Source organism: Falco naumanni, chromosome 6, assembly GCF_017639655.2.
Source record: "Falco naumanni isolate bFalNau1 chromosome 6, bFalNau1.pat, whole genome shotgun sequence".
Classification (NCBI taxonomy): Eukaryota; Metazoa; Chordata; class Aves; order Falconiformes; family Falconidae; genus Falco; species Falco naumanni.
In genome coordinates, this window is record NC_054059.1 from 7,296,991 (window position 1) to 7,315,054 (window position 18,064).

At 39.3% G+C, this 18,064-nt stretch overlaps 1 protein-coding gene across 1 annotated transcript in view; it reads left to right on the forward strand.

Moving 5' to 3' along the window:
• Positions 1–18,064, forward strand: part of ME1 (malic enzyme 1) — a 184,550-nt gene that overhangs the window by 143,596 nt on the left and 22,890 nt on the right. The window contains exons 7-9 of the mRNA XM_040598022.1: positions 1,008–1,117; positions 10,810–10,907; positions 12,665–12,778. Coding sequence (XP_040453956.1) covers positions 1,008–1,117; positions 10,810–10,907; positions 12,665–12,778 — 322 coding nt within the window. The remainder of the gene's footprint in view (positions 1–1,007; positions 1,118–10,809; positions 10,908–12,664; positions 12,779–18,064) is intronic.

An 18,064-nucleotide genomic window follows, 5' to 3' on the forward strand; every position in this document is an offset into this window, starting at 1 on the left:
ACGTACCTATGCTAGAAAAATGCTGGTTTTGGCTCGGTGTTGGTAGTGCAGCCTTGGTGCACAGAGGGCCCAAGGCAGCAAGGTAACACAGTAAATTGCGTCCAGAAAATGTAGCAATTGGCATTAACTTTGAGACTGTTACCACAAGGTCCATCAGAAGTTACTTTCCCGTGCTGTTGAGCTGGCCTCTATCTAAAGAGTCATATCAGCTAAATGATAGAAATTGCTCATCTGATGCAACTGTGTACTATATTTTCAAAATACAGCGTACAGAGATTTCAAAGCACTACAGGAAATGTCAGTTTGAATTGCTTCACGAGCTGCAAGGATGAGAAAACAGCAGAATGGACGGTAACATTGATTTGTAGAGTGCTGTTTAAGAAACATCCAGTATTAATATCAAAAAATCAGTTTTGACAATCCATTTAAACAGTAGGTTTCTGCGTATACCCCAAGTTTCAGTGTATGTTAGCCAAGCGTAACGTGTTTCACATTTGCAGCTATCACTTCCCTTCCTTAAAGTGCTCTCACATGTTTAACATTTGTCTAGATTAACCCTGTTTCTGATCAAAACCTCTTTTATAATAAGAATGGTCGAGCATAGTGTTGGGAGTGATAGCATGCTGCTGACCTGCATAATGACAATAAAATAAAATCCGCGTTCTGAGCGTGTTACCTTTTCACTACCTTCCTTGTGGGGCCCATTTTTTTGCTCACTAGCTGATGGCTCAGTGAAGACTTCGGCTGAGATGTCTGCAGAGAGATGAAAGCCTTTTCCCCTGATCTTTTATTCTTAACTTAGAACTGAGTAAAGCGTATTAGTAGTCTAATTATGCCTTCTAGACAATTTATATGAATGTAAAGATACAGAATATGCCAGAAACATATTAGTAGATGTATAAATCATATTATACTTGTATTCAGAATCTGACTGCAAACGCGAATAGCTTTTGAACATACAATTATTTATTATTTATAATGTGATGCACAATTTTTTGTCTTTCCAGGTATGGCATGAACTGCCTCATTCAGTTTGAGGATTTTGCTAATGCTAATGCATTCCGCCTCCTGCACAAGTACCGTAACAAGTATTGCACTTTCAATGACGACATTCAAGGTAACAGACTCTCTTCTCTTCATTTTTGTGATGCTTACAAGCCAGAAAAATTAGCCTGAATTCATGTACCAGAGGGAGAAAAATGTATCAGCTTTCCTGTGATGCTTGGAGGTGTTCAGTACTGATCACATTTTGCTTTGGGTTTCCTCAGCTTGGGTTTCTGGTGAGCTGTGTTTGCTCCTAGTGTCTCCCCTCTCATTATGCTTCATGCTTTGTTTAGATGTTCACTCTTCAGGGTTTTTTTAATAGTTTAGTGTGTGAATGGCTTTCTCATATAAATTATTAACTTCAGATCGTTGGGCAAATGTCAAAGCTCAAGCCTGGACTGTACTTCCCTCAGTTTTTATGTCACTTCAGTGACAACTGCTTCACTGTTCCTCCATGCAGCAGAGCTTGCTTGATAAATGTCAGTCTGTATTTCAGTTCTTGAACTGACAACTCGGTTAAATATCCTTCTAATTTTCCTTGCAGTCTCAGGGCTGCTTTCAATTTTAGAGGGAAATTATCCCCCTGACTCTACTTTCCCATCGGAATAATTTGTAGCAGCTGGCAAAAGGAAAAGATCTAGGATGGGAAACGTCAGCAAGGGGGATTCCCCCAGTGTTCAGTCTAGATGGGCATTGTGTCCCTTCCCTCCTGAAAGTAAAGACAGGCAAGGCTGAAGTGACAGATGCTGCTGCTTGGGTTGCCTTATTTCATGTCAGGAAAACAGCACTGGAAAATAACTTTCTCTAGGGCAGTAGGCTCCCATCCGCGAGAGGAGACTGAAGTCAGACAACCTGCTGGAGAGAGGTACCCAAGGAGGGCCCTGGGCACCCATCTGCCTCTTACCGCCTCATGTGTCCTTGGGTAGATGGAGGTCCTCAGCAGTGACAGGATCAAAAATGGGAGTTTGCCGTGACACTTTAAGCCAAGTGTTAGGAGCTTGAGTTTTCCAGAAAGTCATTCTTGAGTCATTCTTGGAACCTAGGTCTTATTTCAGGGACTCGGCACATAGTGGTGCATTCAAATAGCCCTCGTCTTTCTGCTGTTTAGGGATTTGGCTAGCCATATGAAATTGAAAGAAATGTTTAATAAGTTTCATGGAAGGGTTTGTGTCTTTTTTCACTGCCTTCAGTTATTCAGAAAAAGGCTTCCTATATATCTTAGTGATGCAATGAAGAGGACCTTTAAGTACCTCAGATCTAAAAAACCTGTAATGTATAATCCTGACTCCTGCCAGACACTATAAAAGATAAAGAAAATATGGCAAGCTGAATACCCGTTTGCAGGTAGTAACTTGGAAAATGCAGTTGCCTTCTGTTAGCTCGCACCTATTTGCAGGGCGTCGGCATGTCCCTAACACCGTTGCAGAACATTTGGAAAAAAGTGTCTGCCAAAACACTGATCTTATAAAACCACTAAAGGCTGGCCGTTAAGGGTCACCTATAGATGTATTTAAGAATTTCTGGAAACAGTTTTGTCTCCATCCCTGCTACAGCATGGTCACATCCTTTACTTTGTAACTTTTTCTATGTCCCCTCTCTGTATTCAAGGAATTAGGAACAAGGGCAAACAGGATTATTACCAACTGCTATAAATCTGTATTGGAATAATAAAATTGCTCTTATTTTATCATTCTAGAAAGTGTCTTGGGTTTTGGATGGGTGGTGAATTTTTTCTCTCTGCAATTATGAGAATTTCTTCATATTTATATTTTCAAATATGTTTTTACAAACACAATAACAATAGTGTCGCTTTAGGGAAAAATTATTCAATTCTTTCCTTGGATTCTTCTTTAGTTTTATTCTGATGACATATCACCTTGCTGCTTTGTTGGGTTTTTTTTTTTCCCTCTGTGAAACATAGAGAATGTGATTCTCGGAAATAAATATCAGTGAAAGCCTTGGGTTCAAAACAAATGCTTTTGTCTGGTTCTCCCAAATTATTAAGGAGCATTTTCCAAAATTGGGGTTTTTTAATCATAATTTCCTCTATGGGAGAAATATTAATTAATATCATAATGTCAAGCTTCACAACATTTAGAAATACCTGAATTAGATCAGGTTGATAGCTTTGCTCATCTCCAATATATTTAGGAAGAAGGAGTCCTAAGAACAGGGTGGAATTTTCTTCGAGATATGAGATGTGGGTGTTTTTTTCTCTCCAACCTCTGCCTGGGAATGGACCAATGCCCGAAGAAGAACAGGGGCTTGTGTTGCCAAAGCAAGCTGTTTATCAGGGTGGAAGATGTTTTCTTCTTGATGACCCCTGGAAGGAGGCAGGGTTGCAATTCACAGTTTGAGAGGCTGCAAATTCCCTTGGAAAAACTATCCTGTTCCCTTCCCTGCTGCGGGGATATTGAACAAATCTCTTATGATCGGTTAAAGAAGTCCTAGGTACAAGTCCAGGATTGTAGTGTCTGAAATTCTGTCCTCTGGTGGACTCAGCTCTGGTCGTACCTGCCTGCCCCTCATCAGAGCCAGCTGGGGCAGAGCAGGGTGCTGTGCCGCTCCCTTTCCACCCCACCTTGGTTTTGGTGTGCCTGCTGAAAATGTTTTCACTGCTTGAGTACAGTCAGGGGCTTAAGGCACGCTTGCGCATCTTGGGAGCCGTGCATTTGTTTTATGTGGGTCTCTCAGTGCTTGTCATGTGGTAGCTGGTTGTAGTCGTTGCTGACGTGGATAAATCTGAAATAGCGGCACAGATTTCTCTAGCCTTGCTGCCTCTATGCAGGTCAATTATTTCAATTGGTTTGATTTTTTTCCCCCACACCTGTACTTCAAAATTGTCTCAACTGACAATGACAAACTTCTGCAGCATAAGCCAATCTACACAAAATAAGTGTTTCTCTATGCAGTATAATACGGTTTTTATTCTGGTGCAGGGGTCCTCAAACTTTTTAACCAGGGGGCCGGCGCGGATGAAGCGGCAGGAGGCCATCTGTGGCTGCTTGGTTTCCCCCCCCAACCCCCGGCGGGGGGGTCTGTAAATACCGGGGGCCGGATTGAGGACCCTGGGGGGCCGTACCCGGCCCCGCGGGCCGTAGTTTGAGGACCCCTGTTCTAGTGTAATAGTTCTTATTTCACTGTGCCCGCAGTTGCAATGCTTTCACCCATTATGGAGACAAAGCCTGTATTTTATGCCAACAAAAATATTTACATGGAGAGATTGCATTGGATTGGAATTAACTTTGGTATCCATCATGACCTTAGATGTCATTAGATTTTAACAGCTGTACTGTTCAATTGCATCAAAATTTTATGAAAAGAAACAGACCTAAAATAAAAATATAGAGCACACATAATTTAAGATGATTATTATTCCATCTTACTTGCGTGGTTTGATTTAAAATATATGCTAAATGTTCAGCAGGCTGCCATTTGAATAATTAGGAAAATTATACCTGGAAGTTATGTTATAACCAATTTAATGTTAAGTCAGCACAGTTCCCAGAAATCAGAATTTATCTGTCAAAAGCATTCTGCTTTTCAAGATTTAATTATTTTTAACATTGACATTGGAAATGATACATTTGGTACCTGGAAATTCCAGTTCTTGAAGTCAAGTCGTAAAGAAGGTTTGTGGTTTGTTGTTGTGGTTGTGATGGGCACGGGGCTTCCAATTCTTTCTCTGACCAAGAATTTGGAAAATGCAAAGTTGAATGACATGTAATGGCTCATATGTTGATATCATATATCTCAAATTCTGATACTATGTGCAAACTGTAGAAAACTTCTTTCATAATACGGAGTGACATTTGCTTCCAGGTGAACAGACACTGGGATTTTAAAAATAAAGTAATAAGAAAAATTCTATTGTGACATATACTGTAGGGTTATGTGAAGTACATGTTTTTTGCAGTACATTGAGGATATCACCTCTCTTACTCAGCGGTAAATTTACATTGAAGTCAGTATGCTTTCAAGTAAATTCCCCCCTGGAGCTTTTGCATATTTTCCAGGTATCTATACAAGTATGTGTATTTATGGGTTAAAAAAAGAAATCCGTTCTCTCCACGTTCCTGGGCAACCAGCTCCAGGTGGCCCAGCTTGAGCAGGGGGGTTGGTTGCAGCAGATGACCTCTGAGCCTCAGCCACCCTGCGCGCGCTTCAGGGGCTCCGTATCCCTTTCCAAATACACTGAAGGGTTGCTCTTTTAGTGGGGCTCCGGTTCTCCTTCACCGGAGCCTTTCCCCCTCTGCACTGCCTGCCTGCTGCAGCTGCAGAGCAGGGCAGTGCACATGCAGAGCTTTGAAAAGCCAGTTCCCGGCCAGGAGAAAAGAAGCCAGTGCTATTGAACTGCCCACAGCTACAGCACTGGCCTCACTGGCAACCAGGATTACACCTTTTAGAGATGATCTTTACGCTCACCTTGTATCGCCACTAAGTATAGGAGAGGGGAATGGATTTATTTTTATCCTGGCACTCTATGCGGGGTTATTTGGCAGGCTGGCTGTGTCAACATGTGATTTCTATTATGCTGTGTATTGAGAAATATGGATTTTATTTTTAACACTTCCTAAACTTTTAGTCCAGAATGAATACTTCAGACTTTAGGATGTGCTGCAGAAATTCCTCTCCCTTTCTTGTTTTCTAGCATGTTAAGATGAGGTAGGGAAAATGACATAAAGGAACTATTCATACTTGATTACAAATTTTTAGTTTTTAAAACTTTAAATAATGGACAAATGCTTCGGTGCCCTAAGCCATTTCTTGCTAATTTAAATTAAGCTACATCCAATAAAAATGAAGTTCTTATTCCTCGTGTTTTGAGGCTTTTTTCTCCCTTTTTTCATTAATTGTGGCATCTGCTGAAAGAAGACTCTGTGCTCCAAAGCATTTATAATGTGCCAACCCCAAAAGGCCGTGTTCTCTAGGATTTCCTTTGACATATTCATGCTCACTTGTGCAGTTTACAGTAACAAGTAAGGCTAAAGAATCTTGGACAGAAAGCAAAGACTTGATAAAGAATAGTGTCCTTTGAAATTTTACATCTACCATATTTTTACAAGATATGACTCACCTTCCTGGAAAACTATAACAAAGTGTTTGCTGCCATAGCAGTTGACACCACTTTAGAAATTATCCTTTGTTAAACTTGCCATGTTTATTCTTGTAGAAATTTGGGGGAAATGGAATCGGTTTTCAAAATCGTATCTGTGAACAATGTCTTATCTTATTCTGCACACAAGGGATTTAACCTGTGCTCTGTGGGAGAGGGAAGCGAAGCCATTTCTCTCCTTCCTATAGTGATGACAGTCGGAAAAGCAGCGAACTTCTGTTTCTGCTTCGTAATGTCCGTAAGAAGTGGTTAGGCTTTGGCAGACGGATGTGAATTGCATTTTGATTCTTTTCAAAAACGCAAGTCAGTATTCAGGGTGAAATTTAAGGTCATGCTGTTAGTCAGAGCAGTTCCGGTTAAACAGATCTGCTATTCACACTGCCGGTGCCCCCCTTTCAATAGGAAGGAATAAGGGAAGCTGCTGACGAGGAGTGATGACAGCCACTGCCAGCAGCAGTGATAGTGGGTTCAGTAATCTAATAAACTGAGTTATTATGCTTTTTAGAGTCAAATGGCTGAATAAAACTGATGTGGAGGTTTTTTGAAATACCATTTTTAGAGCAGTTCTTCTGTGCAAATCGTGATTCGTGAGGAATGTGTTATTTAAGCCTTTATGTATTGCTATTCTAACCTTTGTTATGAATTACCCTTATAATGAGCATACAGGTAGTGATAACTCACATCCTGTGTAAATAATCAATACAAAATGTTACTGACATTCAATGTATCTCTTTTCTTTTTCCTTAAAACAGAAGACAGTATTGTAATAGAATTAGTAAAGATATCCCAACTGGTAATACTTAATTGTAGTCCATTTTTCTGGCTAACAAGCTTAGCAACAGTACATCAGCCACGAAGATAAGCAGGATCCCACCATTCCCACCCGTTATAAGTTTACGGTGTTTCATTTTATCTCTCTTGCCAGAAAGCAGCTTGAAGAGCAGCTTTCCTGGCTCTTTGAGAAGTCCTTTGATGAGGACAGGGTGCTGCGGTGGCCACAACTTCTGTCTTCAACGACTAGAAGCAGGACCTTACAGTGCTCCAGCTCAGCTTTCTTTTTCAGACCAGCTGGATGGTCTTAGGAATGAGCCATGTAGGCTTCCTCCTCCCCTGCAAGCACAGCTGCGTAATATAAAATAGAAGAAAGAATTTGGCATCCAACGAGAGGATGGGATTTTTTTATTGCTGGTTATGAGGAGCGTTTGGTAGAGTACCAAGGGAAACTGAGAGCGCAGTCTGACTTCTCTCTTTTGCCATTTTTGGCCTTTGCCAGTTTGGCACTTGCCAGAGGAAGACTTAATTGCATCTGGGAAAGAAACAAGCTAGCTCTTGGATGCTGTGGGGTGGAAGTGTCTCAGCCCAGCGGTTGTTGTTCCCAAAGCTGTGTTGGAGAGGAACCATTTTTTAGATTTTTTTTATTTAGTAATGAGGGAGAAGAGAGCAGATGATCTCACCTCTCAGAACAAGTCATAAAAATGACTAAATAACTAAAAATGACAAATTTGTATGGTCCAAACATTAAGTGAGCTGAGAACAAGGTGGCCTGTATTTCTGGTGATTGAAAGGAAAAGTCATAATCAAAAGCACGTAACAAACTTTTTAGTTCTAAAGACACGTGTTTGAACTGTTCGGGTAGACTTACCTCAAAAAGTGACTTTCTAAGGGGCCTTCTAACTCTAATATGTGTTTTTAAATTTTACTAAGGTTTACTATTTATTTTTTTAAAAGTGACTATTCATGAAATTCAGATGATCCTACCTATAAACCACAGTTTCAAGCCCAGCCTTCAAGACCGAAATGATGTCTTTTAAGGAGAGGTTTACCCAGTACCAGGCTGCTTACTATTTCCATTCTTTTAGTTCCTTAGCTACATGTATGTGAAACTTAATGGTCTGTGTACCTGCAATCTAAATACCTATTTTGAGCATGTCCTTGAGGTTATTGTAATGATTACTGTTACCTCAGCTTTAAGTTTTGCCTGGCTTATGAAAGTGGACTTTGTGAATAGCAAAAGTACATCCTTCAGGGGAGCTGCATGTTGAGGGCAAATGTCCGATGTGCATAGTCTGGGTCAAGTCTTTCGGGGGGCCGGCCGTACCTATTTCACACTTTTTCTGAAGGAAAAAGTAGTAGCAATGTGGAATCTCCTCTCAAGAGCCACTGGGTGGCTTGTAGACAGTTGCAGTTAGGGCTGCGGTGATCAGGAACGGGAGCAGCAGATGTCCTTCCTGCAAGTTCTTGTGGGTTTCTCAAAATCATTTATGGCTTCATCTTTGGTTTCCTTGGGTTAGTCAATGGCAGCTGCTGCCTGGAGAAGGAAGAATTTGGTTCTTACTTCCAGAACTGAACAAGGGGGACATCTTAGGGCCTGCTTTTTTCTCCCTGTTGTTCAACTCTCTCTGAATCAAATAGTCATCATTAATCTTCAAAGACTGTTGAATGTCAAAACCCATTTTTCCACTTTCAGTACCTAATTGTTAGTGGCTGAAACAGTTTTTTCAGTCCTGATGAAACCAGTGCTGCCTGCTATTGGTTCTTGGGAATCTCCTCTAGTAAGACACATGGAGCACAAATTTTCTACTGGCATAATCTGCCACACTTCCATATTCCCATCCACAGGATGTCTTTATGGGTTCTGTGAACTTGTTGAAAACTGATGCACTTTCTTAGTTTTTTTCCCCTGGTATTTAGTGGATCCAAGTTCCTTGCAGGAATAAGGACTCTTGACTGTCTTTTTTCGGTCCACCTTGTGCCTGGGCTTTAGTGACAATGATCATTCGTGAAAAATGCAAGCTTGTTACCTGAAGTCAGTAATCCATGGAAGAAGGCCTTCCCCCTCCAGTAGGCTTTTCTGGGGAGGAGTTAACTGGTCTTTGGATCAGAAGAGCCAGATATCGGGTCCTGGTTACTAAATACTTCAGCCTGACAGAAGCTGACAGCTAGACTCAGCAGTGCTAATGATTAAGCTGCAGTGTTGTGTATAGATTTGGGTGCTGCAATTCAAGAAAGTTAAGAAACAAATGGATAAAGTCCAGAGGAGAGAAATAAGTGCTAAGTGTTTTAGAAAACATGACTTTCTGAAAAAAAGTGGAAGATATGGGATTGTTTCACATAAGAAAAGCAGGCTGGACATCATCAGCCACCATTAACTCTCTGAAGTTCCTTCCCCTGGTTTTGCTCCATGTTCAACAGGCAGATGAATCCACAGTCTAACATGTTTTTTTTTTTTTTTTCATTAGTATTGTCAGTGTGCCTGTTGCTGCAAAGGCATCTAATGGTAGATATCACCCCTGCCATGGGAACTCATTCTTAATAAAACTTTATTTGTTAACTAAAGAAGTGGAATCTCATTTGATTCTCGTTGAAACTGAAAAAGAACACGAAACAGAATCAACCCCATAAATATGCATGAGTTGGTACTCAGAAATACTGAGTGGTCTGTTGGCTCACTTTGTTGCTTGTTTTTTAATCTGTATTGGTATGACATTATAACAAGATGTAGATAATATACATCTTGTTGCAAAGGGAAAAGAACAGGTTTTCCAGTGGTAGGAAACAAGAGGCCAAAACAGAAGAGGGAAAAAACCCCAAAAAACATTTAGATTTTAAGCTTTCTACAAAAAATATATTGAAGTGCTGGAATAGCTTGCTGAGGAGATCATAGGAGTGTTCAAAAGAAGATGGTAGGAACAAGTTAGGCAAAGGTCTGCCAGAAATCACAGATGTATGGTTGATCCTGCCATTGGGAACAGGTTTGAGTTAGACGCCTGCTTGAGATCCCTCTTTTGCTCTACTTTTTTGCCCTACTTTTTATTAATAGGTGTTTCTCCTGATGAGGACCAAAATCTTTCCATTCAAAGGCAGACAAGTATCTTAACCTTTGTGGTTCTGATTTGGAGAAGAAAGGCCTCCACAGGCTAAATCATAAAACTAAATCATAGGATCATAGAGTGGTTTGGGTTGCAAAGGACCTTAAAGATCATCTGGTTCCAACCCCCCTGCCTTTTCCCCCACTGTGGCATAACTGAAAGACAGAGTTAAAAGGTACTTCCAGTGTTTTAGGTGCTAGTATGCTGGAACCCATTTCACAGTGAACTTGAGTCCTGAGGGCTTTCAGACGCAGTAGGGTAGTTGGTGTCTTAAATAAGCTGGACTTACTCTTTCAGCTAGCTTAGCCTCTCTGTAAATGTTCACAGTTTGCTCTTCTACTCTGACAACATCCCCATGAGAAATAAAGTTTTATTTTACTCTTGTATTTTACTGTATTTGAAGTATATCTATTCAACAAATTAGACCAGTATTTTAATTTTCAGTATCTGGAGTCCTTCAAAATACTTCTGTCTGGGCTCTCACACCTTTTCCTTCTGAAAAGGTCAGAACCAAAATTTTTTTTAATACTTCAAATGTCCCACCCATTATGGCCATCCAGTAGAATCGATCAATCATATTTTACTTAATGTTACTCTGAAGATAACCCCAGTTGCATTTAACTTACATAAGAATAAAGTAGAACAACTGCACTGAACTTTTTGTTACTGCCATAAATACTTGTATCTTTTAGGTGAAAGATGCTGTGGAATTATTTAAAATACAATGTTTTGTAATTATTTCCAGAATAACCAAATATATTCATGGCTTTTTTATTTCAGGAACTGCATCTGTGGCTGTTGCAGGTCTTCTTGCAGCTCTGCGTATCACCAAGAACAGGTTATCAGATCACACAGTGTTGTTCCAGGGAGCTGGAGAGGTATGTGTTCTTATACATCAGGAAAAACTGTACTATGAAGATTTTTCTTAATATTTAATCAAGTTACATATACCCAGTTAACAAGAAGATTAAATAAGTAGAATGATCACTAACACCTGCTGAAAGTTGGTTCTTAATTAAAATGTAAACTTACAAAAAAATCTCTGATCATCTGGTCAAGCCTTTTTCATAAGACATTTTGCGGAGCTCTGTTCTCTTATCAAAACTTCAGGTTTTAGCTCTTCAGCTATAAATTACTTAATTGCTGTCAATATAAACAAAACAAATTTTTTGGAAAGATGAGGAAATGTATCAAGCCACCAAAGAGAAATGAAATAAAATGTATTTACCAGGCTCAGTGTTATTTAGTAAGAAGTAGTGCTCCTTTCATTTTTCCTGTCATTAAATATAGTTTTTCAGTATTCTGCATGTTGAGATGATCAATTTCTGAAGACTTTTGTGCACGTTATTTTTTTATACCAATTTTTCAGTGTGATTTTCTAAGCCACTGACACACAAGTGAAGGTTGTAATTACCTACAGTGTGGCTAGCTGTCATCTCTTTTATGAAGTCTACAGCCCCATGCAGGCTTCTGAAAAATATTCATGTTCACTAAACACCCCAGTAGGCGCAAAATACTAATCCAGCTTTGTGTGGTCCAAATATCTTTAATTTGATTCAGTATTTGGTACTGAGATCAGGTCTGTAGTTTTCAGAAAAACTTGCATCCATGTCTGTCACGTCAATGGCTTTGTACATAAAGACTGTCTGTCTCTCTGAAGTTCCTTCCCCTGGTTTTGCTCCATGTTCAACAGGCAGATGAATCCATGGAGTCCAACGTTTTTTGGTTTTTTTTTTCATTAGTATTGTCAGTGTGCCTGTTGCTGCAAAGGCGTCTAATGGTAGATATCATCCCTGCCATGGGAACTCATTCTTAATAAAACTTTATTTGTTAACTAAAGAAGTGGAATCTCATTTGATTCTTGTTGAAACTGAAAAAGAACATGAAACAGAATCGACCCCATAAATATGCATGTGAGTTGGTACTGAGAAATACTGAGTGGTCTGTTGGCTCATTTTGTTGCCTGTTTTTAAATCTGTATGACATTTGATCTGTTGGATGAAGTATTACAAAATCCAGTAAGAATGATACATGTTTCAGCAAAATATTGATAAGTGAATTTTTCTTGCCCCTGCTTTCACTGGGAGCACAGCCAAGTTTAGACTTACAAGACACATGAACAGTAGGTAAAAGGAGACTTACCTTCTTGATGGACATTTTAGAAAAAGATAAGAGCAAAAAATCTTTTAGGATTGCATCTTACTTTCTGGTATGCAGAGTGTGATTTCCTTTAGTTTAAATTACCAAAAAACCCTAATGAACAAAATATTTCACAGAAGAAAAAATGTTTAATATATTCTGAGATTATTACATGGGATAAATGTCAGTGTTAGCATTTTTCATTAGAGTTTAAACATTTATAATGCTCTCCACACTGTAAATGCTATCTTAAGTTTTATCTATGCTATGACTTAATCTATATGATTTAAGATTTGTCTGTATTATTTAGCTACATTATAGTTTCTAATTACCAAATGGTAGCAACAGTTCGTTAGAGTTTACTTTAAGAAAAAAAAAAATCCACTTTTAAATAAAATCAAGAAATTTTCCTAAAATAGTGGGTAAAGGAAAGAAATAAGCAGGGGTTTTCTTTCATTTTTGGTTTTATATGCTACTTTTCTTCTCTTTCCTTCAGGCTGCGCTGGGGATAGCAAACCTTATTGTTATGGCTATGGAAAAGGAAGGGATATCTAAAGATGCAGCTATCAAAAGGATATGGATGGTTGACTCCAAGGGATTAATAGTAAAGGTAATGCAATTTTCTCATTCTTTTAAATGTCATGATAGTTATTTGCAGTGTGTAGATAAAGGCAAGAAGGTATTTTCTGAGAAAGCAACTACAATTTATCTCTCCTGACATAGCAAGCTGTTTTTCTTTTCTAATGTGTATTAAATGAATGACAGACTCCCATGTTGCTGGGGGCGGGGGGCGCGTTATTACGCTTGGAGTTCCTGCTCTATTTCTGTTAGGGATGAACACATAATGAAGGGTATCTTTCTGCAGTTCATGAAAAAACATGTAAGGAAATAAATGTTCAGCTTGTGGGTTTAGTATTTCCTGTGTTAACGTGACAATTATTTGTTAGTACCGTCTTGCACAAAGATGTATAGATACATTATTAGGATCGCAAGCATGTCATCCTTCTGCAAGCACTGAGATATGTGGCATGAAATATCTTCTATGCACAGTGATATAGCTCATGTTGCAGATGTTGTGGTCTGCAGTGCTATCGACACTAGTCAGAATTTGAATCTGCTGAGAGGCTTCAGCAGTCACCCTTACCTCATTCCTTCCATGTGCCAAAATAAAGAAACATATGATTTCTATGCGCCAGAATAAAGAAACTGGTATGTTTTAAAAGGTGGTCATGTATTTAATAGTTTGTGAGCTACTTTAAAGAAATGGTGGAGAGAACAGTTGGCCTTACTTTTTCACTTTTCCTGTTGATTAGCGGTGTTTATGGTCTTTGTTGGTACTGCACTTATGCACAGTGTTCTTTAGCTGTCTAATATTTAAGTTCTTTTGTATTTCACACACATTTGCATCAGGAGCATGCATTCTGCAGTCAGAATCAGTGTTGGTTTATTGAACAGCATCACAACACCTTTCACTTGTACTGTTAAAGGGAAAATGCTAAGATCATAGATATTGAAATGGGAGAGTATTACTGAGGTCATCTTGGACATCCCATGCCAGAAAGCACAAAAGTAGCCTGATCAGGTACAGAAGAATGCTGGTATTTGCTACTATAAAAGACACAGGGGTTTTTTTCTGGTGTTTTTTGGTTTTTTTTTGTTTTTTTTAATTAGTTTTTTTAATCCTTTTGGGTTTCATCTAATTTAATGTGCTTTTGCATCCAAAGACACGTGACTGAAGGCCTGTGTATCTTCTGTGGGTGTTGAAACCTAGAGGTTGCCTAAGAAGAATGATGTGTTGCAGTTTCCTCCACCATAGAGGTTGGGATTATCAAATAATAGAATTGAACTAAAATCACCTCCTGACGGTGTTAAGGAAGCAAAGGGCCAGAAGCGCGGGAACTTCTCAGCCATGAAGCAGTAAAACAGGTCTCAGCTGCATGTCTGTCCAGCCAGAGTGGTTATCCAGCCTTGCTTCTCTTCTGCTCGTTTCTTCTTCCTGCTTCTTTTACACCTCTCACTGCTAATTTGCTAGTCAGCCGAGAAGCCGGGTTGTTGCTTTTGGTACGCAGCGAGTCGTTCCTTTCACAGTTTCTAAATTTTTAGTGACTTGGTGACTGTATACTTTCCTCACCACCTTCTAGCTTCAGCGCTCTCAAGCAGTGCCAAAACCAACCAGCGTCTCACGCAGCCTCTAAGTTCCTTTCCTCTGCTTATTCTTCTTGGTGGGGCTTTGATTTGGGTTTTGTCCAAAAAGTAGTTCACTGAATTTCATGTCCTACCTAGAGTATATTTGTGAACTGTTTGTGACAGCCAGACATAACAGCTGTCTGAGATAGACTAGGGCTGAATCTGTGGCCAAATATTGACGCAAGCAATGGGAGCCAATAGTGCACGTTTCACGCTGTTGCTGGTGTTCCTGGAAGAACTGGGAGCACCACTTTTCCCGTCCGGCTCTCCTGGGGGTCCTGAGAATGGGTGGGTGCTTACTGCTGTGCTGTGTTTGAGTAGAAAACCTGCAGGACCTAGAAGCTGGAGATACTTCAGTGGAAGGCCTGAGCTGGGCATAAGGAAACCCGTCCTTGGCCTAGGGTTCTGCAAGCCCTCTCTTGGCTTTCTCTGCAGCTGTTTTCCCCTAAAAAAAAAGAAAAAATAAAAAAATGCCCCTTCGCTAAAGAAAGAAAATACAACATAAGCCTCCTGAAGCTTGTGATTTAATTGCTGGGAAGTCATATATATAAAGTAAGTAACTAGGCTAGTCCTGGTTCCTTTTTCTGGCCTAAGAGAGAATGCTGTTCTTTAGGTCCACTTAAATTATTTTGGCTTTAGTTGCTTGCAGAAAAGTGCTGCAAGACTTGAAGGACCTTCCAAACCCTTAGAAGTTAGGTAAGAGAAGTAAAATGAGGAAGACTTGTACGAAAACTGTAGAAAGGGAGGGAAACCTTTTAATTATTGCAAGGATAAGATTTGCTAAGCTACAGCATAGATCGCCAGGTAACCGACTTTTGCTTAAACAAAACTGACTTCTCTCTCTTGTGACTAAGGAGGTGTATCAATGGAAATCTGTTCAGAGTCCCTTAAAATTTGCCTCACCAAAACCTGCTTGATCAAAAGTTTTACTTGAAGCAGGAAGACCTATATAGTCCTAGAAATATTCTGATCTGTTGCTTTAGCAGTATGAGAAATAACAGACTCTCTGAAGACTCAGCGATTACTTTGTCCAACTAAACCAATGTTTACATCATTTTTATTCAATGCTGTCCTTTGATCGTTAATTTTGCAATACATGATTATATATTTAAACATTGTTTCTTCTTTCATCTACTTTCTGTAGTATTTCAACCAGTGCAAACCAAAGAAAAATAACCCTGGAACTTCTGTTGACCTAACTGCAAACAGTTTCCACCTTTTCCTTCTTCCCCTGCCCCCCCAAAGCTGCCACGAAGTCACTTATCAGGCTTTTGTAGCAGATTTTTCCTTTGTGGCTATTTAGTTTTAGTTCAAGTGCAGCTGTGTTTTCATTTTCCTGTTAATTCTCTCCGCTGCTGCCCCCCGGGAACCATCTTTTTCATTAAACCAAGTCTGATGACCAACTTTTCTGCTATGTTGTGGTGAAAGAGCTGGTGATGAAGGCTGTTTGTTATGCTGTCTGTAGTTGTGTTCTCTACTTCCTTCTAGAGACCTTATAATGTTCATATTGGTTTGGGGTTATTGTTCTTGGGGGTTTTTTTTAATTTGTTTAGTATGCTTTCACCTTTTGAAACTATTTTTTCTCCAAAAGTGTCTGAGGAAGGTTTGCAGATCATAATATCATTGGAATTTTGCCACTTCAGCTGTATGCCTTTTTGAAACAGATATCACTCCTCTTGAAATGCCTGTCTTAAGTCTCCCAGTGCAATCACATGGAAGTTTAATGTTTAATTAAAAGACACTTTTAAAGTTGCTTTTGCACTCTTGTGTACTTGAAGAATATGCATAAGCAGTTGAAACTCATCTTTAATTCTGAATTTCTGAATTCTGAATTCTGTCACATTGTCACATTCTCTCCGACTGCTGAATAGATATTTATCTATATGAACACAGGTGATGGGTAATGTCTCCCGCATTCCTTTTCTTTCCCATGTTCTCAATGTTCCCATTTTTTTTCTATTAATCACACAAATATACATAAATGTGTGATGTGTGGTGAACACATTTTTTGTCTGCTTTGAAGCTGCCATAGTGTCATGCTTAGCTATATTAGTGGCAAAATCTTCACCCATGAACTTCAAAGACAGTAAGTTATATTGTGTGGGAAGAGGTAGGAAATAATAAACAATATTGGGATATTCATGAGGTTCACCGTTGTCTGCGCGTTACAGTAATGTGCTGCAGCTGCTGCTGCTTCTTTCTTGGCAATACCAAGAACAGGGTAGGGTGATAGGCGAGATGCTTCTTGGAGCTGCCTAGGAATATGATGCAAATAATAAGACTTTTTTAATATTTAAAGGGACTCGGTAGAAATCCCCTGCCCTCTGCTAAGGATGGATGCTTCTCTGCTGAGGAGGGACAGGCTGATGGGAGTGTTCCTGGGCTGCCAAACAAGCTTCTCTTGTAGTGATTTGCAAGGCAGCATTAGACTCTTGTGTGCCACATAACCTCTAGTGACAAGTGAAATTGCCTCACATAGGGATGAACGTCATCTTTCATTTTAAATATGTCAACGTGGAGCAATGTTGCTTTTTACAGTTTAGTAATCTGTGCTTTCTAGATCAGCACACTAATACTTGTGTCTAATCAAGCGATTTGTATTTTAAATGTCCATCAGATGTGTGATCTTGTCGCCTGTTCAGATCATCTGAATGAAGCCCAGACTGAATGGCAAGCGTGAGATTATCTGTTGAGTTGAAGGCCTCAGAATATTGATCTTTCTAAGAGGAGGACTGAAATAGACCCCAAAGTTAAAAATTTCTGTGGTCCTAACTATTTAGAATAGAGATACTCAGGTAATCCTGTAGATAATACTTTATTTTATTTTATTTTATTTTTCACTTTCCGTCTTCTTTGTCCTATATGAATACCCTTGGCAATCTTGTTTGGAAAAGATACTCACAACCAATTAACTAGGTGTGGATATGACCCTGATTAAAGTTCATGGTTTGGTCAAAGCTGGATACATATGTAGTTCAATCTTTGTTTAGAGAATGGTGAAAGAGAAAGGGGGACATTTGGGACTGATACCAGAATTTCAGTGCCATAAAGATGTGGTCACTCCCATTATGGTCACCAGAGTCATATAACATGTGAAAGAGCCTTTAGAGCTCACAATCAAGTACCTTAATATTGAACTAAATCCCATCCAGAGTGTCTGATTGTAACTGAATTTTTTAATATATTTTAGCAATAACACTTTAAAAAAAAGTTTGGATATCATTCTAGATACTAATTTTATAATGGTTTTAGTGTTGACTTTTATATACCACTTAACCTTTTGTCTGACTCTTCTGCTAACTGTTACTTATTTCTGGCTTTCTTTTTATCAACAGTCAATTATTCTGACTCTTTACTTGATCAGTTTATTTCTGGCTGACTACAACTGGCTAGGACTTTTTAAGCCAAAAAACTGATTTACATCTTAGAAAAGATGCAGTGTTTTGGGTATCTCCAAGGCGCCACAATCACTTAAAGCAGTTTCTGCCTTATTTTACTCATGTAATATCCCAATGAAGCAATCCTTGTTTATTTTCTCAGTTATTCTGATGTCTGGGGAAGTAATCCGCGCTGGTTTCATCTTGCATTTATCTTGTTCTATATGAAGTATAAGTTTTGCAGAAAGGAAACACATTAATTTGTCTTTGAACACTTGTGGCATTACTTATACTCCATCAGTAATGCATGTAAACAAATGAAGACAAGGCAA